The sequence below is a fragment of the Ambystoma mexicanum genome, chromosome 1q (genome assembly GCF_040938575.1).
Source record: "Ambystoma mexicanum isolate Mex_15411 chromosome 1q, UKY_AmexF1_1, whole genome shotgun sequence".
NCBI lineage: Eukaryota > Metazoa > Chordata > Amphibia > Caudata > Ambystomatidae > Ambystoma > Ambystoma mexicanum.
The window spans coordinates 122,323,757-122,349,547 of record NC_090922.1 but is presented as its reverse complement, the minus strand read 5'-3'; the positions used below and the strand labels follow the sequence as shown (position 1 = coordinate 122,349,547).

Below are 25,791 nucleotides of genomic sequence, written 5' to 3'. Positions count from 1 at the left end.
CAAAGTCCTTCCTTTCGGTCTTTCTTCAGCACCGAGTGTTTTCACCAAACTGCTAGCAGTAGTGGCTGCTCGCCTCAAGTGGGAAGGTATTCATGTCTTTCACTACCTGGATGACTGGCTAGTGCAAGCCCATTCACCAGTTCTAGCGTTGGCACATTTTTACCGTATGTGTAGTCTGTTTCACAGGGTTTCCCACCTGAGGGCAGAGTGGCGAACATTTTCAACATGTTGCAGGATTTCCAACCTCAGCTTTTCTGCGCTTGCTGGGTCTCATGAATCATGTATCTTGATGGTGCTGGAACCTGTCTGCACACGAGGACGCTACATTGGCTCCTGAGCTCTCAATGGTCTCAGTTTGAGGGACGAACCCCAGACTTTCTGGTCTCGGAGACCTTCAATGGTGGTCCATGAAAGACAAACTCCTGAATTAGTCCCTTTTCCTTCAATCCTGGCTACATAGTCACGATGCATACCTGAAGGGCTAGGGCGCTCACCTACAAGATCCGATCGTGAGCAGACTGCGGTTCCCATCGGAGTGCCTGGAGCACCTCAATCTACTGGTGCTAAGGGCGATCAGGCTGGCCCTGCTCACTTTCCTCCCTTCTGTGACCGGCAAGACGGTACTAGTCCTGACTGACAATAGTGTAGCCATGCATTACCTCAACAAGAGGGGTGGTGTGGGCTCATTGCCGCTGTGCAGAGAATCAATGTGATTCTGGTTCTGGGCTCTGGAGAACAACGTGTCTGACTGCAGTTCAAATGGCTGGCAAAGAGAACACTCTAGCAGACGACCTGAGCAGGCAGTTCTGGAGGAGATTTTCTCCCTGTGGGGTACTCACCAGGTTGACCTCTTTGCTTACAGTGCAAACAGGAACTGCTGGTGGTCTGCTCCATGGAATTGCCTCAACAAGGTGTCTGAGGATGCCCTGGCTGTCGAATAGGACTTCCCCTTCTCTATGAATTCCCACTGATCCCTATCATTGCTCTGGTTTTCAGCATACTGTGTCTGTTTGGGCCATGATGATCTTGATCGCTCCGGATTGGGCCTGGAGAACGTGGTACCTCTCCCACTCAGAGGGGAAGGTCCTGCACCAAAACCTCTGCAGCCTGAATCTTCATGCCTAACTGCTGAAAGGTTGAGATACCAGGAGTGGGATTTGTCAGGGGATGTTTTAGACATACTCGTATTGCTAGAAGACCCGCCACCAAGTCCATTTATGCCTGCAGGTGGCAAATGTTTTCTGCTCTGTGATGGGAAAGGGATCTGGACCCTTTTATTTGCTCTGCCTCTGCTCTGGTGGAATTTATTCTGTCTTTGGCCCAGACAGGCCTACAAGTTGGTGCAGTGCAGGTGTATCTTTCAGCCATTTCGGTCTTCAAGAGTAACCCGGAGCAGAGCTCCTTTTTCACATCCCCCCCAGCTATTAAATTCCTGAGGGGTCTTTCCAGCGTTTTCCCCCACGCTAGTTATTTATGCCAGCATGGGATTTAAAGTTATTGTTGACTTTTTTAATGGGTGCTCTGTTTGAGGCCCGTCATTCTTGTTCTTTAAGACTGCTCACTCTTAAGGTGATTTTCCTGGTTGCCATCACTTCCTCTAGTTGGGTGAGTGGGCTCCAGGCTTGGTTTGTTAATCCCACCTACTTGGTTTTCTCAAAGAAGGCAGCGACGTTGAGAGTTAGATGCACCTTCCTTCTGAAGGTAGTCTCTCATTTCCATCTCTCTCAAAAGATCCATCTACCCGTCTTCTTTCCTCTGCCTCACCCTTCCAAGGCAGAGGAATGGTTCCATCGGTTAGATCCGGTGCAGGCTCTCAAGTTCTATGTCTCTCGAACTCGGGAGCACAGCACTGATGTCCAGCCTATTTCGGTGCCCGAGCAGGGAGGGCCTGTTACGAAACCAACCCTGTCTCGTTGGATCATTCTCTGCATCTCGGAATGCTATGATCTGGCCGGCAAGGTCTCTGAGCATCTCAGGGCTCACTCCACCAGAGGTTTGGCCGCCACCTCGGCTCTGTAACACAGAGTACCTATTCTGGATGTTTGACAAGCAGCCACGTGGGTTTACTTGCAAACGTTTGCTAAGGATGACTGCTTGGATTCTATGGGCCGCATTACGAGTTGGGTAGTGCGGGTTAGATGTGGCTGTATAACCGTATGAGCTGGTGGTAAATCTGCCAACTTTCCACCTAATTTCGGTGGATTTACCGCCGGCCGAATCACCACCTATGCAATTCTACCAAAATGCCCCTAGAGTCCTATGGACTCCAAATAAATGGGGACTAACACCACCACCACGTGGACCAAGTCGTGATAGCAGTAATTCCGTTTGGTGGTATCTCAACAGATTTATAGCCAAGATACCACGAAACTTGTATCTCGTCTGAACGCTAGTTTGGCAGGGCTGTCCTTCAGAATTTTCTAGTTTAGGCAGTATCCTTGCTATCCCTCCCTCCTCCAGGTCATTGTACTACTTTGGGAGCCATAGATGAGGAATCTGTGGGAGGAAGGAATCCATTACAAGAACAAATTACTTACCTCTCTGTAATGTTCTTTTTGATTAGCTGGTTTCCTCATGGCCCTCCCTACCTGCCCCTCTTGGCGAAGTTAGTACACCTTAGTTCTGCAACCCTCAACGTCAAAGTGCTAGGAAAAAAGGGTGGATCTGACTTTATGGGGCACTGCGCCTCTATACACACTGACCCTGATGGTCATGTCCAGCTCAGGGTGTGTAGAGGCGTCAAGCGGAACCGTGGAGCCGCGCTGTTGCCCCTGGTGGCTTAAAGGTTTAGCATGAGCAGATGGTGCGGGGAGATGGATATCATAGATGAGGAATCCATGGGAGGAACGTCCATCAAAAAAAAATATGAAAGAGAGGTAAGTAATTTGTTCTTTGTGGGGGTGTGCCCGAGAAGGAATAACTTGCGTGTTATGGGGTGGCCAAAAATGCGTAGATTGGTGCATCCTTTCAGCTTTTTATTGTGAAAAACCAGAGGGTGTTTCACAATCTAGCCCCTGGGGATCCCGTATTCAGGTGGCCAGGAAAAGTCCATCGCTTTTGGATCCCAACCCTGGGGGTGGACAAGGAATACGGAGTAGTGGAGAAACGAGATTTGGTATCCCCCTCTTTCCACAACCCATCTAACCCCTATCCTTGTTATTTTATGGGGAACTACAGCTCCCATAATTCCTCCCTACGTTACATTGGCAACACTGCTGAGCCGAGGAAGATGAGGAATGTGGTTGGGCAGAGTACCTCCACTGACCTGCAATGGCTGTTCCAGTAAAGAGGCCAGGCTGAGTCAGGCACATAATCCTAACTAAATACACCTGCCATTTGTTAACACTCACGTTCAGATGAATAAAATATGGCGCGCACAGGCAGGCTCTGAGCGAGGGTGGGTACAAGAAGGAACAGTTCTTTTGGGTCTGATGGGAACCAGGCGATGGAATTTGGAAGGTCAAGGGGCTGATCTGCAGTTACGAAGATCGCGAGAGAGCCAGGCGAGAATACCCCCCTTTCGAGAAGCCATAAGCGTTCCAAGACTGAAACCGAGTGAGCAGAAGAAAGAAGCCTTCAAGTTACTTGAAAGCAGCCCACGACCCTCCCAGTGAACGATGGAATTAGGGAGGAGCAGAGGAAGCATTGGAAATGGCCTTGACTGCTGCATGAAAAACGTTGATGAAAAAGGATGATTAACACAACCAGTGAGTAATCGAAGGCAACAAAAGTCTGGTGTGTTAAAAGCAAAAGTAACTGTAACTCAAAAGTTCAAATGCCACTAAAACGCGTAATGGAAAGGCCAATTTTTGAATTCTAAAAGGAATGGATACAGAGTAACAGAGTGGTCATGCGAGGCAGAATCACACATTCAAAAGTCTGTGAAATCTTCTGAGTTGATTGGGAATCAAAGGCCAGAAAGCAATCGCGATATGATATGCATATGATATGGCATTTATAACGTGCCTATACACAAGTGTTTCAAGGCGCAACAAGACAAGGGGGGGGAAACGGAGGGAGGACAAAAGCAACAATCTTACTAGGCCTTGTGACATCCTAATCGTGCAAGTGCAGGGGAAGGGGGAGACAAAGTAAACAGCAGAGAGTGCAGCCAACGGGTGGCAATTGCAGGTGCTGGGAAATGCAGCCAACAGGTGGCTAATAAGTGCAAGAGAGGGGGCTGTAGGGTTACGGATACAGACCACAAGTGAAGGGGGTTTCAAGAGGCAGTGCAGGTTGCAACTGGATAGGCAGGGACCTGGACCCGAATTCAAAGGGTGGCCAGGTGACCAGTGCGTGGATCAGACAGAGATCAGCAGGGGAGAAGAAGCGAGAAGACAAAAGCAAAGAGAAAGGTCTTGAGGTGCTTCCGGAAATGGTTCTGCTCAAGTTTTAGAGAGGCCTGGAGGCTTTTCCAGAGGGATGCCCCAGCCGAAGAAAGAGATCTGCCCCCAACTCTTTGTTGGAGAAGCGGTTTACCCTCAAAGAGTTGGAGGTGGAAGAGCGGAGGGCTCGGGTAGTAAGATATTTAGGGAGAGAGAGTTGGAGGTATTGTGGTCCCAGGCCGGCACCGAGAGCCAATGAAGAGATTTCAGCGCTGGAGAGATACGATCCCTGGGCTTGAGGCCAAGGACAAGTGTTGCAGTCCTGTTCTGGATGAGTTTATAAAGGACAGAGAGTAGAGGCAGATAGATTTAGAAAGAGGCTGTTGCAGTAGTCCAGCCTAGAGAGGACCAGAGCTCTGGAGACGGTGAGCGTCTTGGGGAAAGTGAGGAAAGGAAGAGTACCACTGAGGAGGTGCAGCTGATAGTTTGACTTCTTAGAGATGTCATGAATGTGAGGAGAGAAGGAGAGTGTGGCGTCGAAGAGGACCCCAAGGTTCTTAGCCTCACCGGTAGGAGCAGGAAGTGGGACCAGGGTGGATTGGCCAGAGAGTGGTAGGAAAGGAGGGAGCTGGTGATCCGATGAAGAGGATCTCTGTCTTACTGGCATTAAGGCAGAGATAATTAGCGGAACACTACTCCTGAATTGCGGACAGACAATCCGGGATGAGAAAGGGCTAAGAGGCAGCTGAGGGGAGCACTGAAAGTTGGAGCAGAGAGCAGCTATGCAGTGGGCGAGAGGTGCCATATTGATTGAACAGCCGGGGAGATCAATTAGACCCCTGGTGAACACCACAGGTAGAGGGAGAGATGGAAGAGAGGAAAGACCCAAGTTGGACCTGAGAGGGTCGATCAGATAAAAAGGTCAGCCAGACCAGAGCCTGATCAGTGGTACCCAGGTTATCACAGTGCCAGTTGAGCAGGATAGCATGGTTGACAGTATCAAAAGTAGAAGGGAGATCTAGGAGGATAAGAACAGAAGGAAGGTTAGAGTTGAGGTTTGAGAGCAGGTCCTCACGGTTGTTCCTGAGAGCAATTTCCATGCTTCTGGCCGCTCTGAAGCCAGAATGATGTTCATGGAAACAACCAACAGATTCAGTGTGGAGGTTAGGCTGGGAGATGGGCAGCTTTTCCAAGAGTTTGCCCAGAAAAGGAGAAATGGAGATTGGGCGATAGTTAGCAGACAGGAGGGATCGGCAGAGGGTTTTTTAAGGAGAGGGTGCGCAAGGGGGTGCTTCAGTGGGGAGGGGAAGGTTCCAGTGGTGAAAGAGTGATTGCAGAAGTCGGCCAAGGCTCGAGCGAGGGTGTCAATTTGGTTCCTGATGGTTTGGGATGAACAGGGAAGACCTTGTTTTGATGAGACTTTCATAGATCAGACTTGTCTAGAAATATCCCCGGGGGTGAACAAAGGAAAGCCAGAGAAGGGAGGACGAGAGGCGGCTACAGGAAGAACAGGAGTAGAGGAACAGGGTCCCAAAAGAAAGTTGATTGATTGAAAAGCAAAGTATGTGAACTCTTCCATATTCATTTAGTAAGACTGGAAGTGCCTGCAGCTGCACACCATTAAGACAGCCTCCAATTAAAGGTACAGAGAGGCGACACCACAGGTGAAGGGTACGGATGAAATCCCAGCTAGTCTGGCGAGTTATTTTCAAGAAATGCTCCAGCACTAGAAAGCGGCAAACTCCACAACAGAGGCCTCAAGTGTCTTCAATACAATAGGGCCATTACTGCAGTCCAGCAGTCCTGACATCTATCCGACACCGCTGTGTTGCAGACCAAAAAATGGCTGTAGAAAAGAATGAGGAACCTTGGTAAAAGACTTTGTGGTCAAAGTCCCCACTGCCCCATCCCAAAGCCCAGCTGTCCTGATTTCTATGCACGAAGTGGGAGGTTACAGCAGCGGAAGGACAAGGCGGGTTGGCAGACGTCTATGGTCGAATAAACAAAGGTCTATTGAGAGAGAAAAGGTTTCAGTGGCCATGCTCACCACTCCTCAAGCCAGCGGCCTGGCGGGCTACTCCTGAAGCAGGAGGTTAGAGCATTATAAGAACACTGAGGGCTGGCAGACCCCAGCAAGCAAAGGGGAAAAATAATATAATATAAAATAAGAGTATGAAGTTTGAGGAAAATGCTTTCACTGGTCGAGGTCACAGCCCAACAGCCCTGCAGGCCGGCTGCGATGCCCATAAGGGGAGGTACACAGCTTTGGGGTAACCTCCCTCCTCCCTGGCTACCTAGGAAATAGGAGCAAATATGATTCCTTTGTGTTGAGGGGGACCTGCTGTAACAAATGTTCTGATGAGTCAATTCCAAAAACCAGCCAGACCCAAATCTCTTGCATAAAAAATCAGATCTCTGCCAAGGGAAATGTTGATTCAAAGTCTTGAGTCTTTCAGAGTTTGTGGAACTTCAGTGGCTGTCTTGAAAAGCAAGACACAGGTAGAGGATTTTGAATCCAGTGCGTGCGCACGAGAACAGGCAATGCTCGCTAGCATGCATGCACTTCAGAGGAAATACAAAGCACAATAATGAGCTTGACTGGACCAAAGCTTTTCCTGAATCCAGAATCACATGTTGGGGAAACAGGAACATGATACACTTCAGTGTATGACAGCAAACCTCCAGAAGGTGAGGGAGATAGAACTCTTAGATGTTCAAGACCAGCAGGCTAGCATTAAAGAAGCCTTAAATCACACCCTTCTCAAACATGATCTCAGGCACATAGCCCAATCCCAGGTCAGCTCATTCCACACTATAAAGCTGCAACTTGTGATTCAAGCAACCGCCAAGGGAAAGGGCGCCAAACTAACATAATTTACATAGGCCACCTTAGCCTCCACCATGCACGCATGGAGGATCTTTTAAAAATCTCCTTTTTGCTATCAAGGCAGCAGACGTGGTACCGTACATAGGTGAAAAGCTCTCCACCTCACTGCTCCCCAGTGAGAGGAGCTTTTCACTTACTTTGGGTGCCACCGTCGCACCAGCACAGGGGAGCAGCTTTTCTATTCCAAAGGGCTCTGCAGCCACACCATTTCGGGGTAGCCTTTCAAGGGCAGCCCTGAGCTCGCGTGGTGGAGCAGCCCTATTTAACTGAAAACACCCCTTCTCATGCTGGCACTGGTAGCTCCAGCACAGCAGCAGGGAGCTGTTTTCAGACCAGTAAAACTTCAGACATATTTCAGTCCCATCCTCTTGTTGTTGAATTCCCCAGTTGTATTTGACACGCTGCCATGCAAAATGTTCTGCCAAACAACCAATTCCCCAAATCCCATTTATCAGTGTTAAATATTTCTGACTTTGGGACAAAGTATGGAGTCATTAAACAAGGAAGCATAACCACTTTAAGGCAGTTTTAGGGTGTTTCACTGTTAGCATTCTATTTTATTCAGCATTGAAAAAGCCGATTGATGCACTGAAGACCAATTTCCATTTTCTTCAGCTTTTCTTGGTTCCGTGGATAAGGGAGAGGGATCAACGCTTTTGCGGTTTCCTAAAAGAAAAGAGAATTACTAGATAAAACATGGAAGCCCCTTGGAGCTAAATAACAAGTGGCAGAATTTCATGTAATTGCCCTACTAATCTTGCAATCCCAAATACGTCCCTGGCTCTGATCAGTGTCAAAACACCATGCTGTATGTCGAACAGTAACATACGTTTCCTTGGTTATTTAAAATTCTTCCAGACACTTCTTGCTTGTCCACTGTGTCTTTCTTGGTCTTTTTAATCTGCTTGGATGCAACGTTCATCTGCCTGGACTTGTTGCTACCTGGCACCACCATGCCTGTGCCGTATATCACCTAGAACAGGCGTCAGTGGTGAGGCTCTCAAATGCAAATTGGACCCATAGTACAGACACGTCCCCCTGCTGACTGGGTTGGACCACTCTCTGGATAAATGTAGTAGTGAGGTTTAACCACCACTCCATCAAGCTTACCTTTTAAATATACCACGGCCTCTTGAGCACCCCTCTGGCCTAGTTCTCCATAAGATGCTCTCACTCTTTCTACTTTCTTCTAGTTCTCGCTCTTTCTTCCTCCTCTATTCTCTCCCTACCCAGCCAAAACCATTCTCCTTCCTCCAGACTTCTCTCTCTCTCTCTCATTCCTCGGTCTGTTTTTACTCCCAAATGCTTACATTTCCTCCACTCCTCACACTCCCACTCTCCTTCCCCCTCCAGGTGTTTGCATTCCTCCTCTATATTTCTCAGTCTTCCACCGTATGTTCATACTCCACTTTATTTATTTCTCTCTCTCTTGTCCCACTCTTTCCTTACCCTCATCTTCTCTTGACCTCTCGCATCCACTGTTCCCTCCTAACTTCACCCCACTCTTGTTGCCCTAACCTGCTCTTGTCCCCTTTTCAGGTCATAATTGGGTCTTGAATTGATGTGTGGGGAGTGTTTACCTCAGGAGCAGGATTGGGCCTTCGCATTGGTTGGGGTCCAGACTGAACAGCAACTTCTGCATCTATCTCTGATTGCAATCTGTGCAATCTGCACAGCGAGGCCACAAGAAGGTATGAAGTCATCTTGGAGTCAGGCAACCACCTGCTGGCTGCCTGATTTCAAAATGGCTCTGTGCATGGTTGCTATATGTGACTCTGCTCTCAGATGCTGCTCTCCTTCCATCATGTTGTCTGCTAGCTCCAACCGCTCAGGGGGGCAGGCCTTGTGGTCTCCTGTGCTGGCAGTGTTCATGAAATGTGCAGTGTTGGATATGCCTTTTATTTCCTGTCATGGTAAGCACTTGCTGTCCACATCCTGCACCTCCATGTTATAACTACACACAGATGATGTCCGTTTGCAGTACCTATCCACAATTTCCCTCGCACTTCCTGGAAAATGGTGGTCCTGACTCTGGTGCGACCATGGCACTTAGGTTCTCTCGAGAAGTGACACCCACAAGGCTATGGTATGGTGACGTCCTGGAGCATACACAGTGGACTGCCTCGATTGTAGAACCCCATGGAATCACAAGACCCATCATGTAGCACTCCTTGAGACATAGGATCCAAACAGTGCATTGGGTGCACTTTTATTTTATCAAGTGCATTGGCCAATCCGACCCACAACACTGTCCTTTGGAGAGCAATAATGCGATCAGAAAGGATAAGCAAGAATGGCCTTAAGCAAGGATTACAATAGGAAAAATGGTTATAAAGCAGTATTTGTAGCATTGATAAGCAGCCAACAGATCAGAAACAATTACATCGAGCTAGGGATTAACAGTATTAACCTTGGTCAGTATTGGCAATAACGGCACTCTGGCAAGGTTAGGAAATACTGATGTGCAGGTTGGAGGCCTGCTGCCTTGATCAGTTTGTAGGCAATTAGTAGGCAGTTAATAATCTTGAAGCTAGACAGGATATGGCAACACCATTGAAACTTTGCATTATCATAATAAATGGATTATTATACGGATGATGGAGTCGGGAGGGTGACAGGCCCTGAGTCCAAATCCAAGGCACCGAGGCTGGAGGCAAAGTTGGCACCTTATATCCAGCCGTACAGACTGACGACAGACTACATAGCAGCCCATGGTGCTGCTTTGCCCCTCATTTTGGAATCTGTGTTTGAGGTAGAACGCACCATACCTCTAAACAGAAGTAAACTGCTCACACTCTTTTCTTCAATTCCTTCCTTGTTGACAATTTCATCCCAGAAACTGAAGTTTGTACATTTGGCCGATCGCACCCTTCTGGGGAAATGTACTGTACATTTTAGCTCTAAATAAGTAGAAGATCTTGTGTACTCCCATCAGGAGAATTTCTTACGCAACGGCTCTGAATGCCACTATGTGGCCACTACTTTGAAGCATCATTTTCAGCTGTGGTCCAGAATGAGCGCAAATCCTTCCTGTCTGTAAAGAAAAGGCATACTTGACCTAGTGGTCAAGTATGCTATTACTTACCCAGCTAAGAACAGGATTGAGCACGATGGGAAGGTATTCTATTTCACAATCTGAGAGGAGGAGGCCACTAGATTCCTGGAATGTAATTTCCTTGGGTACACTAACATGCCAGAACGATTCAGCTACCTATGGAACTGCCTGTTGGCACAGTTGATTAGACTCCATTGTGGTAACACTGGTTGCATTAATGTATTGTCAATTCAATTCGCTATTACCTAGGCCTAAAATACTGCAATGTACTACTCATCTTTATCAAATGTACCGTTTCATTGTGAAGTAGGTAGGACTGCAGTTGGTGCGCAGCCCCCCCATGCAAAGATGGATGGGGGTGGGCAGTAAGGGGCGTCGCAGGGGCAGAGGGGGGACAAAAGGTTGAAAAGTTGCTTGGCATGCGATTGGAGAGACGAGATTAACACTCTCACTGGCTGACTGATGACACAAGATATCCTTTCCTGGTCTTGGCAAGGCCTCAGTTAACTTATGTTTACCGGCTAAATGGCAGATGAGGTATTCATGAGCTGCAATGTCAGGGGGTTGGGCAACCCGGTCAAAATGTGCAAATTGCAGCTCTATGCAGAGCGACATAAATCCTGGGTCCTCTTTCTGCAAGAGTCGCACACACTGGCTGGGGTCTGCGACATGTTCACCAGGTCATGAGACACACAGCAATACTACACAACCTACTCCACTCAGAACCGTGGGATGATGACCCTGCTTCATAAGTCTGTTAGCTTCACACACAAAGTGTCACATATAGACCCCCAGAGGCGCTATGTCCTGCAATACGGGACCTGAATGGGGCAGTACGTTGTCCTTTTAAATATACACGGCCCAAACGTCGATGACCCAGAATTTTACTCCCAACTTGCCTCCTTATTGATCCAGTTCCCTCGGTCCCTATACTTTGGGGCAGTGATTTCGATACCATAGTAGGCACCAACATTGATGGCTCCAGTTCCAAGGCACGTCATCTGACCAGAGCAGCTAAGACTATTATAAAGGTGCAGGCGTCACTGGGTGTAGCTGATGCATGGAGACTGCTACCCCCCCTTATCTCGCAAGTTCTCATTTTACTCGACTGTACATGACTCGCACTCTGAAATTGACAGATGGTCACTGTCAGAGGCACTTGTAGGTGTGTCGTACAGATGTCGATCCTGCCCAGGACCCTCTCAGACAACTCCCAGATTACGATCTCATTGATTTGGGGTGAGGGGACTGGGACAGCACGCTCATGGAGACTGAAACCAAATGCTTTGTTGGACCCGGTCTTCGAGTCTGAGCTTGGATCGTGCATTGATGAATACTTTGAGATTAACACGGGGTCAGTGGACTCTCATGCCACCTTGTGGGAGGCCTTTAAAGCCTATGTACGTGGCGTCACACTTGCCAAGGGGACTGGGATCCTCAGAGCAATCCGTAGAGCCATCAAGAGGAGCAAACTCCTACCTGCCCAGCTCGAAGCGCAATATGATGTTTCTCCATCTATTGCCATACTGGAAGAGATAGACACTTTTAGGGGGCATGCTGACAGAGAGCGCAAGTTCCTAGATTACCCTCAGGCCGCCAGACAGTGTGGCGAGGGTGAGCGTCCTGGAAGACTGCTGGCCAGATTGGTCTGCCGGGGAAACGACACTCTACATTTTCCCCTAATTGAGAGGTCTGACGACACACTGGCCCGTACTGCCCAAGAAGTAAACAAAGAATTCAGCTCCTTCTACGAATCACTATACGCAAACAAGGTACACAGCCGCCTCTTCAGATATCGAGTCGTTTCTAAGCGATCTCCCGCTATCGGTGTTGTCGACTGAAACTAGCACGATACTGGATCGCCCTATGGCTAATGAAGAAATACTGAGAGCCATTGACACGCTGTCTGCGGGGAAGGCCCCTGGCTCCGACAGCCTTACCACTAAGTTTTACAAATGCTACAAAGGACGTATGGTTCCCCGGCTCGCAGCGTTATGGGAAGAGGCGTGCGCAGCCGGTAGGCTTCCCCCCTCTCTACGCGAAGTGGTTATTTCTGTTTTGCTGAAGCCCGATAAACCAGCGACACAATGTGGCTCGTACCAGCCCCTCTCTCTGATAAACTGTGATGTTAAAATCTTTGCTACGGTGCTGGCTCTTCAACTGGCCCTTTACATAGCATACATCATCCATCCCGATCAGGCAGGGCTTATACCGGGAACAAAGGCAGTGGCGGCGACATTGGATATGCCGAAGGCCTTCGACTCGGTTTCATGGCGGTTTTTGTGGGTGTGTACTGGAGAAGTGCAACTTTGGTCCCCACCTTCCGTCCTGGGTGAAACTCCTATATTCATCCCCAGTGGCCAAAGTCCACACCGGTGGCCTCTACTCTACCCGATTTGAGATTGCCAGGGGAACCAGGCAGGGCTGCCCCTTCTCACCCCTAATACTTGCCATAGTCATCGAACCTCTGGCCGACAGAATTCGTCAGAGACACACACAAAGAGGCATTAGACTCAGGGGTAACCAGAGATTATCTCGCTCTATGCAGATGATGCATTGTTCTACATTCGCTCCCCTGAGGAAAACCTTGCACCGATTATTAATTATAATTTTTTTTTTCTAAAATATGTTTATTGGCATTTACTACTGATACAGCGGGTGCATATTGTCAAGTTACGCATGCACAACATTGTACAGTATAATCCAATAAGCCAACAACTATTTCTAGAAAAGAGGGAATAGGGGGGGCAGGGGAGAGGAGAGGGTCAGAACAGGGAAAGGGAAACAAGGAAAAGCAGAAAAAAAACTAATACCCAACCAGTTGAGCCAATATAATATTGCAATTGTTCATTTTGTTACCAAAAGATAGTCCAGCATATTCCTGTGGGGGATCAGATGCATAACCGACTGTCAATTACATAGCAGGAGGGGTGTACAACTTATTCTGCGGGAGACCAATGCAAAAAAACATAACCTGCAGGAGTCCTATCGGATATTTAGGGTAGCTCACAGTGGTTTGTCATCAGAGGGATAAAGGATTGAATTTACTAGTGCCTTCCATGTTTCATAAGGGAGCCCCACATCTCCACAATGTACATTTTTAGAGTGTCCCCAAGCTGTAGTTTCAGCTACACACCAGCGCTGTATTTCTTTTAGCCAAAGTTCAAACTGCGGGCCTTTGCTCGACTTCCAAGTCATAGTTATGCACCTCTTACCTAATATACTGGTTATGTCCATGCGCCTGGAGATGTGCTTATGCTTACTAGTTCTAGAGTACACACCTAGTATGCATTCCTTTGGAGTCCACTCATATCTACCAATCCCTGCACCTTCACAAGTATGGTCAATTCTAGTCCAAAACCTTTGTATCAACTCACATTCCCAAAGCACGTGCATTAAGTGGGCATTCTCCTGACCCCACTGGGGGCAGTTAGATAATGCATCCTTTTTGAATTTAGCAACCCTAGCCGGGGTCATATATGTGCGATGGAGCACATTAACTTGAATCAGTCTGAATCTCGCATTGCACGACACATTTTTAACATAACTGAGCGCCCATACCCACTGCTTATCTGTGATATCTGCCCCCAAGTCTTTCTCCCACTGCATCTTATGTTTCGCAAGGTCGGTGTTTGTGTCATTAATCAGGGCCCTGTACAGTCTGGACACCAGCTTCCAGCCACCATCCAGATCATACATGAGTCAGCAGTGCATCATGCTGAGGTTCTGCAGGCCAGCCTGGCCAGGTACGCTTAGCAAATTTGGTTATCCTCGTGTATCTAAGAACTGCCCTAAAGGGAGGCTCTCCTTCTGTGTAAGGTCCGGAAGTTCTTTATAGGTACAATTTTCATACATGTCTCCCAAATTTGCAGTGCCTGGTTCCTCCCAACACTGTGCTGCCCTCAGTTCCTCTGGATCCCACCGTGTACTAACCAGGATGGTGGCGTGAGGAGAATAGGGGGTGTTTGAGCTTTAATATTCTTTGTGTCCTTACCATACCTGCCTGCCCACCGTTAGCAACAGTGGGTAGGATATGTGTTTGCTAACAAAACACAAGGTAACACTTGCACACCAATTTGCAATCAGGATTCCACGAAACATGGGTAATTGTTATTCAAAAAGTAGGTTAGTAATATTTAAGGTGCAGGGGAGAATGGCTCAGCCTTGGTATCTAGGATGGGATACAAATATAGAAAAAAAGAAATCCAAATTATGGATAACTGCGTCCCCTGCACACTTTCAATCAGGCATATGGCCTAAAAGGATTAAACGAAAAAAGAATTTTTTTAAGGTAAGTCAATAATACAATTTAAGTCTCTTTAAGATTCAGAGTTCCAATATGTAGAGATTCCAAAAGAGGAAAAATTCCAGGAGTCGTTTTCTTTAGAGAAAGATGGTCTTCTCTGATTTATTGATTTTTTCTAGTTGCCCAACGCGTTTCGAGATAACATTCTCTCTTCGTCAGGGGCTTAAGTTTCAAAATCACACGCATCTACAAAAAACATATATAGAAAATGATTCAGTCTTGTCCAAGAGATTTCATACCTTAATAGTAAAAGAACTCATATTGCCTCAAGTCGCTTCCCTTGTCCAGGTAGAGCTTAATTTAAACTAAACAGTGTTTCATTTTTCTGAACCTAGGGTTAATCTCGGATGGATAACATGTCCTTTCTGTTGTAGGTTGTCTAAAGATACCTTAATCTAAACCATCTATTAATCAAACACGTCATTTTTTTAAAAAAGGTGTATTAAACCAGAGCCCATCTTGATAAACGAAAGGATAGCAGGTTAAAGTTTAAAAATGAACAATCTCACTTAGGCTGTGTGAGTCTAAAGGTCTTTTTTTCGAAAGGAGTAAAAGAGAAGGACTCACCCTTCTTCCACAGTCTGGGAAAGAGAAGATAGGTGCCAGGGCTGGGAGCTGGTAATCTCCCAGGTGTAATCAGTACAGTGGAGACAGCCAAGTCTCAAATGATGAAAGGTCAGAATCCGACTCCTAAAGGAGTTGAGAAAGTGCATGTCAAAAATTAAGATAGTAGATTGGAGTGTGTGATGAAAAAAAAGGGGGGCATCCATATTACCTTATTTCTGTAGGCGGCTGTAACAGAGAAGCAGTCAGGAAGCGCCTCTGTTTATATATGAAGTGTGGGTCCTATGATGTCACCCGCATATGCGCGAGCGGCGTCAGAAGTGAGGACATCACCCACGCATGCGCGGGCGGCATCAGAGGTGATGTTTTGTGGGTCCTATGACGTCACCCACGCATGCACGAGCGGCGTCAGAAGTGATGACGTCACCCACGCAAGCGCGGGCGGCGTCAGAGATGATGACGTCACTCGCGCATGCGCGAGCGACGTCTGTGAAATTCATAAGCTGATAGAAAGTAAACAGGATATGTCAAGAATTATTAAAAATGCGTTCATGTACCAGAGGCCAAAGAGATATTGGCGCCACCCGTGAACCTGATACCCATCTAGTAGGGTATGAAGAATATACTTGAATGACGTCATTTTCAGATGTGTGTAGGTACTGCGGATTAGTAAGGGCTTGATAAATGAGAGCTAGGAGTATGTGGGAAAGAATAGGTGGTACTGGATATAATTCATCCTGTATGAGAAAGGTGAAAAGCCTGTGAAGACTGGGTGTTAAAGAAACAGAGAAGTTAATTTAAAAATCATGATAAATGAAGTCACATGGAAGTAGAATCACAAAGAATTGTTTTGCATTGAAAGAAGTAGAATCGAAATGGAATAAGTCATTTTCCAATGTAGTCTAACCCCAAGACTTATGGGTGTACAATCTTGTGTTCATCACAATCGGCATCTGAAACATTCAAAACACAATGTGCTCTACATAGAACATACATATAAAAGTCATCGACATTAAGTGGTTGGATTCAAGAGATTAAATAAAGGATAGACTTTGTACGTGCAATATGCATGTATGCCTACAGGAATGGACCTAAATAGTATTCTTCATTTAGTCCTAGGGGATTCATAGCATCAAGTTTATTGATCCAAAACAGTTCCCTTTGTGCCAGTAATTTAGGTAAATTACCCCCTCTGCTTAATGGACGTATGACTTCCAATATTGCCAGTCTCATTTGGGAGACATTTTGTCTCATATCTCGGAAATGTCTGTAGACAGGTGAACTTATGTTTTTAGTCCTTATGCATGATTTGTGTTCCGTCCACCTGTCTTTGGCCCTTCTGTTGGTTTTCCCAACATAGTATTTTCCACAGGGACATTGTATCGCGTAAATGACGTTTTTTGTGTCACACGTCGCAAAATTCTTTAAAAAAATCTTTTTGCCTGTTTGTGGGTGACGTATGTGATCTCCTTTGATCAGATTATTGCAGTGCTGACAGTGTAGACAGGCAAAAGTGCCAACTTTTGGTTTGCTTAACGTCATCTGTGTTGTTGATTTCGCCCTTTCCGCTCGTATCAGTTGGTCTCTAAAGTTCCTTCCTCGTTTGTAGGCCATCATGGGTGGATCAGGGAATAGTCGTGACAGAATTTCATCTGATTTAATCAATTCCCAATTTTTATGGATGATTCTTTTAACTTGAAAACTCTGACTTGAAAATTTGAGCGTGTGTATTCAGTTTTTCTCTTCTTCCCTCTTCTGTTTCCCTTGTATGAGAGCATTTCTGGCATGAGTTTCAGTCCGTTCAATAGCTTTATTGATAGTATCTGGAGAGAATCCTCTGTCCATGAATCTTCTTCTCATGATGTTATATTCGTCCTGTAGTGTGTTGGCCTCAGATGTAATCCTTTTCACTCGCAGTAGCTGGCTGTAAGGTAAAATGTCTTTCAAGTGTTTCGGATGGTGACTAATGTGATATAGGCAGCTATTCACATCCGTTGGCTTTCGAAAAATCTTAGTTTTGATGTTTGTGCCTGTGTATTCCAATGTAACATCGAGAAAGTTGACCGCAGGTTTACCAATTTCAATCGTGAACCCTATTCTTGGGTTACACGTGTTCAAATAGTTCCAAAATTCAAGAAGCTCTGTTTCAGTTCCTTTCCAAATTCCAAATATATCGTCGATGTATCTCAACCAAATTAGTATTTTGTTTTTCCAATTGGGGTTGTGCAGTACATGTATTTTCTCATAGTGGTACATGAAGATGTTAGCGTAGGATGGGGCCACTGAGGACCCCATTGAGGTACCCGAGGTCTGAAGATAGTATCGTCCATTATACCTAAAATACTTTTTGTAGAGGATGATATGAAGTAATTCTAAAGCGAAAATCTTATGGATGTTGACCTCTCTGTGGGAAAGCAGGAACCATTCCAGAGCCTCAATACCTTCTAGGTGTGGGATGGAAGTATATAGGATATTCACATCCATTGTGAAGAGTAGTAGGTTTTCTTCAGGTAACTGGAATGACTGTAGGATTCTCAAAAAATGTGTAGTGTCCTTAAGGTATGTGCTTATTGATTGTACAAGTGGTTGAAGAGCAGTATCCAGATAGAGAGCCAGAGGTTGGAAAATGCTGTCCGTTCCTGCAACAATTGGACGGAATGGTGGATCACTGGTATTCTTGTGTATCTTTGGGAGTCCGTAAAAGACCGGAGTTACAGGGTGTTTCTGGATTAAGTAGTCTGCTGTTTTTTCAGAAATCCAGTTCATGGTTTCAGCTTTTTCGACTGTTGTTTGAATAATGGCAATTGTTCCTAGTCCTGGGTCATTATCAAGTAGTTTGTAAGTACGTTCATCTTCTAGAAGTTTCATACATCCCTTGTCATAAAGTATGGTGTCCATGAGTACCAGGGCACCCCCTTTGTCCGCCTGTTTGAGGGTAAGAGTGTTGTCTTCTGCTAGTTGTTTAATGATTTTTAGTTGGTGTTTCCTGATGTTACCTTTTTTGGGGGGAACATATTTGATGCGTTTAAGATCCTTCATAGTTTTCTGTTTAAACAGATTTATAAGCGGATGGTTCACCTGAGGGTGAAAGGCACTCTTGTTTTTCATTTCCAAATACCTAGGGGTTTCCCTAGGTTGTAGATTCTCCTCTATGTTGTTAAAGAATACTTTTAACTCCATCTTTTTAATTAATTTAAACAAATTAACTTCCTCTTCAAAGAAGGTATTGGAGTTGGTTGGAATGAAGGACATTCCTAAGTTTAATGTCTCAATTTGTGCCGTCATGAGTTGCTTAGATGAGATGTTGATGACCAGGTTTTTTTCTATTTCTTTTTCTGCCGTAGTTTTTTTCTGTCCTCGTCTTGTTTTGCGTTTCCTAAAAAAGGACATGGTTGTGTATCAGTTATGGATCCTGGTCTTGAATCTTCAAGATTTTCTGGAGTTAAATTATCCGTTGAGGTTGTTGCTGCTGGAGGATGGCTTCTATCCTCAACTTCACTGCTTAGTACTTCACTACTGTCAGTATTGCTGTCTGGTGCATTCTGAGGTCTCTGTGGTCTCCTTGGTGTTGGTCTATTGTTTGCGTAGAACTCCTGCCACGAGTAAACAATATCTGTGGCGTAATCCAAGGTATCACGACGGAATTTCCGGATCTTGCGGCGTTCTATGTCTTGTTTGTATGCGTCCAATTTATTATTAGTATCTTCCAAGATTTGTTTAAGTTCAGTTTCAGTCTTGAGTTTTGACAGTTGTACTGTGACTTCTTCTATTTCCTGTTGTAGTGTTAGTACAGATTTAGACAGTTCTTCTATGGTAAGTAGAATCAGGTCCAATGAACATTTGTTGAGGATATGTTCCCATCTGTTGACGAATTCTTTATTTTCTTTACAGAGGGTTGGTTTAAGGTAGATTCTAAACTTTAACCTGCTATCCTTTCGTTTATCAAGATGGGCTCTGGTTTAATACACCTTTTTTTTAAAAAATGACGTGTTTGATTAATAGATGGTTTAGATTAAGGTATCTTTAGACAACCTACAGACAACCTACAACAGAAAGGACATGTTATCCATTCGAGATTAACCCTAGGTTTAGAAAAATGAAACACTGTTTAGTTTAAATTAAGCTCTACCTCGACAAGTGAAGCGACTTGAGGCAATATGAGTTCTTTTACTATTAAGGTATGAAATCTTTTGGACAAGACTGAATCATTTTCTATGTATGTTTTTTGTAGATGCTTGTGATTTTGAAACTTAAGCCCCTGATGAAGAGAGAATGTTATCTCGAAACGCGTTGGGCAACTAGAAAAAATCAATAAATCAGAGAAGACCATCTTTCTCTAAAGAAAACGACTCCTGGAATTTTTCCTCTTTTGGAATCTCTACATATTGGAACTCTGAATCTTAAAGAGACATTAAATTGTATTATTGACTGATTCTTAAAAAATGTCTTTTTTCGTTTAATCCATTTAGGCCATATGCCTGATTGAAAGTGTGCAGGGGACGCAGTTATCCATAATTTGGATTTCTTTTGCAGGATATGTGTTTGCTCCCTCGGTGCCATAATACTTCCCTTAATAGTATAAGGCTGATCAGGGTATTAAGCAAACTATGTTCTGTAGTGGCCTCATCTGATAACCATTTGGTAATGTAGTGGCCTCATCTGATAACCATTTGGTAATTAAACTAAGGTGGGCCACTAGTTAGTAGTATTCCAGCCGTGGTAGTTGGATTCCACCCTGCTCAAAGGGGAGCGACAGAATGGGGGTTGGTAGTTTGTGTCTCTTCAGGCCCCATAAAAAGGCTCTCAGTATGCCTTCTAATTCTTGAAAGAAAGGGGCTGTAATGTAAAAGGTGTCATTGATGAATCCATACATAAGTCGAGGTAAAATTATAATTTTCGTGAGAGCGACCCTACCCATAAGCGAGAAAGGTAGCCGGGACCAAAACACCATTGATCTTTTAACACCCTCTCAATGTGTTTAAGGTGCGTGTCCGTTCTAGGGTATGAGCAACACGTGTGCCCAAATACCAAAAGGAGTCATGTTCCCACTTCAGGCCCAAGTTTAGGGTAGAAGTCAACTTAGTGTTATTTAGCCTAGCTAGGGGGAATAAGCATGATTAGTGTCTATTGAAGGCAATCCCGGATAATCTTGCCAAGCCATCTAGTATTTCTAGCTATATGGGTAGGTTATGGTGCGGCTGGCATAGGTATAGTAGTACATCATCGGCGTACAACGAGAGAAGGTGTCCTGGCTTCATGATTCTCCTGTATGAGGTAAGTAAAACATCAGGGAGAGCGGGTACCCCTGCCGGGTTCCTCTATGTATGTCCCACTGCCTCTATATGTATCACCCCGTACTGACCCTAGCGGAGGGGGAAGTATAAAGTAGTTTGCCCATCTCATAAAGAATGTTCCAAACCCAAAGTGCAGCCTTTATCCACTCCCAATACAAGGAATCAAAGGCTTTGACCACATCCAATGATGCCACCACGTATTACTCTGAGCACCCTTTTGTCTGATCGATTATATGTTTTTGTCTGCGTAAATTTAGAGTGCTGCTACGACCAAGCACATACCCTCTTTGGTCTGGGTGTATTAGTGCCGCTATGCACAGGCGAAGCCGAGAGGCGAGCATAGTAGTTAATAGTTTAACGTCACAAATAAGCATGGCTAAAGGTCTTTATGAATCGCATACATCCGCTGGTTTCCCAGGCTTAAGGATGGGGACTATCCATGTTTCGCACATCGTGTTTGGTAGTTCGCCTGTTTCAAAGGTCTCCTCAAAGACCTTTAGAAGTGTTGGGGCTAGTGTGGCTTAGTGTAGGTCTTATATAATTTGTCTGGAAAGCCATCTCCAACCGGTGTCTTGCCTGAGGCTGATACAGAAATCGCTTCCTCCAGGTCTTGTAAGGTGAGAGACTGATGTAGGAGGTCGCGCTGACTGGTAGTGAGGCGTGGGAGATTGATTTGCATAAAAACCTCTGCTATGTTATCGGGCGGCGCATGAGTGGTATGACTATATAGTGTGGCATAATAAGTGGCAAATATATAATTAATCGCTGTCTGCGCTCTCCAGGGTTCCCTGCATTCATCTCGTAAAAGTGTGATTGAGGTTTGGCGATGATCCCTACGGCACAACCAAGCAAGCAGCTTCCCCGATGTGTCCCAAGAAAAGCAGTAATTCTCTAAATGATAAATTGGGGGTAAAATTTGAGACTACTGCAGTTATTAGTCATAGATTTGGAAGCTAGCAACAAATTGATTTAACACATGTTTTTGTGGCCTAATTGCCAGTCTTCCAAATAATCCTCAAACCCATACTACATGAACAATAATTCAACGTCCTAAAATATGAGGAAATACAATTATATAATAATAAATGCTTTCATTTCTATGTATAAATGTTGATATCTATGAAACACTCCAAAAAATAATTGATTGTAGGTACTCTTCAGATCTAGAATCACAGGTACAATAGACACAGAGGGAAACTACTAAAATGGAAAGGAATTAGGTTATGTCTTTAAAACTACTAATTCTTGCATTTCTCCTTTTTTAGGGATCTGAAACACTTCAATCAGTGATGCAATCAGAGATGCAGATAGATCCTGGAGCTATACAGATCCAATAGGAATGGGGTATGGATGCCATGTGGACCTCAGACTCAATTCAATGCACACCTTCATCTTTAAACAATGGACAGCTTGTGCTTACCTGCTGAAATGTGAAAAAGTGTGAAGAAAACCAACCAAACCCTCTGTTACAAAGACTTTTAAGGGACAGAGCAAGAAAGAGCACTCCTGATCAACTGATCCTTCCCAGCGGCTACATCTTCACGGTCATCCGTTGAGCACAAAAAACTGAAACCTCCAAATGCCTGAGAACTTTGGCAAAATCCACAGACTGCATGTCATTTGCACAGCATATTGCCATCGCAGACCTCCATGGGAAACTTGAATGGAAGCGAATGTAGCAGAAACAATCACGAACTTGAAAAACTTCCCAATTTTGACGAGATATTTTTTTGGCTGCTTTAACGTTTATTAAAAAAATGAAAATAAAAAATGGAGGAAATTACCCTTTTTTTAAAGTGGTTGTTTTATCAATCAAATTAATATGATCATCAATGTTTAGCAGAGGACAGTAAGATTTTCTTGTATGTGTTCTCCAAGAGGTATTGGAGGATACATTATTGCTTTCATTTTTTTTTAAAAAGTACTTTTGTCTGCACTGTAGCATCCTCTAATCTGTAAATTGCATACCAGCTTGAGACAACTATGCTTCAAGTGGCCTTTAGTTTTTCAGTTGACGTTAAAGCAGGATGTAATCTGGGCTTTCTTCGATATCCTAATTTAAGAAAATATCTCTCTACACGTTAACAAAAGGTGTTAACTTGTCCCAACCGAGTGCTTATGGTCACTGGCATGTAAGAACATGGGCCTGCACCTTTGTGAAAATATCAAATCAGATTACACAAACATGCTTATAGACACTCTAAAAAAGGCTCTTCCCCCTGATACAGAGTGGGGATACTGTGGAGCTAGCTGTGTTCGTGTACTTGCACATCCCACATTTTTTCTGAAACATGGAGTGAGATTTGATAAATGTTGCCATAACCCCTTTGACTGACTTGCTCATCCCAGTTATTTTTCAAATTTTATTTTAAAATGTTGAATTGGCTCTGGCCAAGGAGGGATAAAAGCACCTGCTAACTCCAATTCACCTTTATTTCCTGTCTCACTGGAGGCAGGAACTATCATGGCAAATACTGGACAGTAGTCAGGTGAGTATAAATAAGTACAATTGGAACTAAAGAAGACTATAGATTTCCCACTATTTAAAAAAGTGACTTTCGCTCAGCTACCATACTGAGCAAAAAGTTTAGAAAGTATAGTTCCAGAACAGCTTACATCTTTTGCTAAGTTTTCTTGTCTCTTTCAAAGTAACTAGCTTGACTATTGCCCCGGTGTGTGCAATGAACCTAAGGTAGTTAGTGTCCACAAGAATCTAAACATAGCTGTTGATGGCCTTGATACAGCATTGCTACTACTTGATTTGTAGGCTGCATGGGACACCGTCGACCATCAGATACTTCTGTTTCTTCTTTGCAAGATGGGAGTTTTAGGCTTGGCAAACAATTGGATCTGTTCTTATCATTTAATGTCAGCTTTATTATGGCCATCCTGCCATAAGCACACATACAAATGCAACATTATTCAACAAGACGGTATGTTCTTATCTCTCTGCCTGTTCCCACGAAGTGGCTCTACCAACATTTGTGTCTTCTTTGCTTTAATTTAGCTATGGGGTACCGCCTGGCTCAGTCCTAATTGTCAATCTTCTTTTGGAACACCTTGCTCAACTAGTGTAGTCCTTTGGCATGCATCTTTTTATGTATGCTGACGACACCCAGATTCTTTTAACATGGTGGTGATCAACCGTCTTTTGCTTCCACCTTTAAAGCATGGCCTTCTGCAGTGGACTCCTGGATGTGCCACAACAGGTTGAGGTTGAACAGTGTCATGACCCAGATCTTAGCTCCTTGCTAACACCCTAATCTATGGCTAACCTATCTGGCTCCATGCCCATTGCCTGTTTTTGTTGTAAAAAAAAAGCAAAGAGTCCAGCTAGAATCAGCCTTGATTCCTTTGCCCATTTTTCATATGTCAACCAAACCTGCTTTTTCTAGCTTTGATTTCTACAGACAAATGTCAATCTTTTGTCCACCCTGGTGAAGGTTTTAATTAGCAGGTCTTATACAAAGTAGACTTGACTAATTAAATGCATTCTTTCTGGGCTGTTCTAAGACTGCCATCAAACATTTGCAATATATTCAGAACACTACAGCCAGGCTTATTTTGGGCTTGCTTGAAGCTATCCAACCACATTTCCATTGCCATGCACTCCCTACACTAGTTCCCAATGATAAGACCTGTCCAGATTAAAGCTCTATGCCTTGCCTCTTAAACATCAATCAACCCAAGTTTCTGACCTCGTGCCTCTTGACCCAGTTTTGGCAGTCACCTCCAATCTTACTCCAGCAATATTATTCCTCCAAAATTTAGTTTAGTTAAAATTGGTTACAGATCCTTTCTGGACATTGCTACAGAGCTTTGGAACACCCTTTTTCACACTCTTTGCTGTATTCAGCTTCTATGTCTGTTCAGCAAAGCCTAAACACTGTGGTCTTTTTGTTTTTTTTCTTTTTTTTCCTTTAAAGTTACTTCTTAGGTATATTGTTAATCCATTGCTTCCCCTGTTTAAGCTGACATAACACTAAGATACTAGAAATGGCGAAGAATGCACTCTCTAAATATAACAAAAAAAAATAGAATGTTGACAGTATAAAGAATGTGTGGAGGTACAAAAAGGAAATGGACTTCAGCCAGAAGTAAGAGGGGAGTGTGTCCGTCTAGTCTTCAGAAAGCTACAGTGAGTAGGATCACAGGCCACCAGTGGGGGAATCAAGGTTAAAAACAGATGGGGCAGAAATGGTTAGTGTCTGTTTTGGTTGTTTAAAACAGACGGAAAATTCCCTGCAGAGATACAACAGACCGATCTAGATCCTATTCCCTGGCAAGATTAATGAAGAGCGACATAGGTGCCATGTAAAACATGCTAAGTGCCATAAGCGATCCCATTCTCGCAGGATCCTGGGATGATACATCTGGGAACCATAGAAAGGGCTACACTCTGTACAGTACAAGAACAACATCTAATCTTAATCTTTCTTAGTGAAAACATATCTTAGATCATGCTCCATTGTCTAACTAGCTGTTTCTGACTGCCCATAGCTCTGAGGCTGACAGGCGCCTTCATGGATGTCCCCTTGACCTAACCGTTGGCTGGCATTGTTCTCTGGTGTACAGTAGGCTTTCCGGTTCTCTTCAAAGTCCTGGACAGGAGAGCGCACAGTACACGGTTTTGCCTAGGCAGGAGCAGATCTCATCTTCAGGGAGTTTGTGCTCATGATAGCCACAGGATAGGATGTCTACCTTGGTATTAAGAGCTGCGGTGAGAACAAAATCGAAACATGAGCAGTTCACCCATCACATCTGTCACTGAATGCTAGCTCTGGCCGGTCTCGGGGAAGCCAAAGTTTCAATGGTCATTTTAACATCTCCAACTTATGTTTGGCCCCGTCCAAATGTCACCTTGTTAGAGAAACATCCCTGATGGCCAGCAGTCACTTCTCTAAGATGGAACAGTTTGCACCAACGTGATTAGTTTCTGTCAGGTGATTTTTTGGGATATCCTTGTTTAGTTGTAATAAGAATTGCAGAACGCTTCAGCTTCCACCATTTATCAATCAATCAGCGTTATTCGGATATAAAACCATCAAAGCACTTATTACAATATATACATCATCATCACATAAAATAGGACCCCTAAGGCAATTCAAAAGCGTAAAAAAGTGTTAAAATGTATTAACAAACAGAAATAAAAGCAATAATACAGCAATGATCAGATATTATTTATAAAGGAACTGAGCCAAAAGATATACAATTTAAATAATTTTGTCAAATTCATTAGAAGTTCTCATTCTCTTTAACCAGGCCATGTAACCAGGCCATGTGCAAATACTTAGCAACCTTCTGGATTTCGAGAGGATTTTTAGTTTTGGTGCAAAAATAGAGCATCCACTACACTGTGA

The 25,791-nt window shown here is 44.5% G+C and overlaps 1 protein-coding gene across 2 annotated transcripts in view; it reads left to right on the top strand.

Annotated features, from left to right (window-relative positions):
- Window positions 1–22,214, top strand: part of BANP (BTG3 associated nuclear protein) — a 1,679,897-nt gene extending 1,657,683 nt beyond the window's left edge. The window contains exon 14 of one of the 2 annotated variants that reach the window (XM_069636126.1): window positions 21,697–22,214. In XM_069636126.1, coding sequence (XP_069492227.1) covers window positions 21,697–21,768 — 72 coding nt within the window. In that variant the 3' untranslated portion in view covers window positions 21,769–22,214. The remainder of the gene's footprint in view (window positions 1–21,696) is intronic. The other variant, XM_069636133.1, reaches the window with a different exon arrangement.
- The last annotated feature ends 3,577 nt before the right edge of the window (window positions 22,215–25,791 follow it).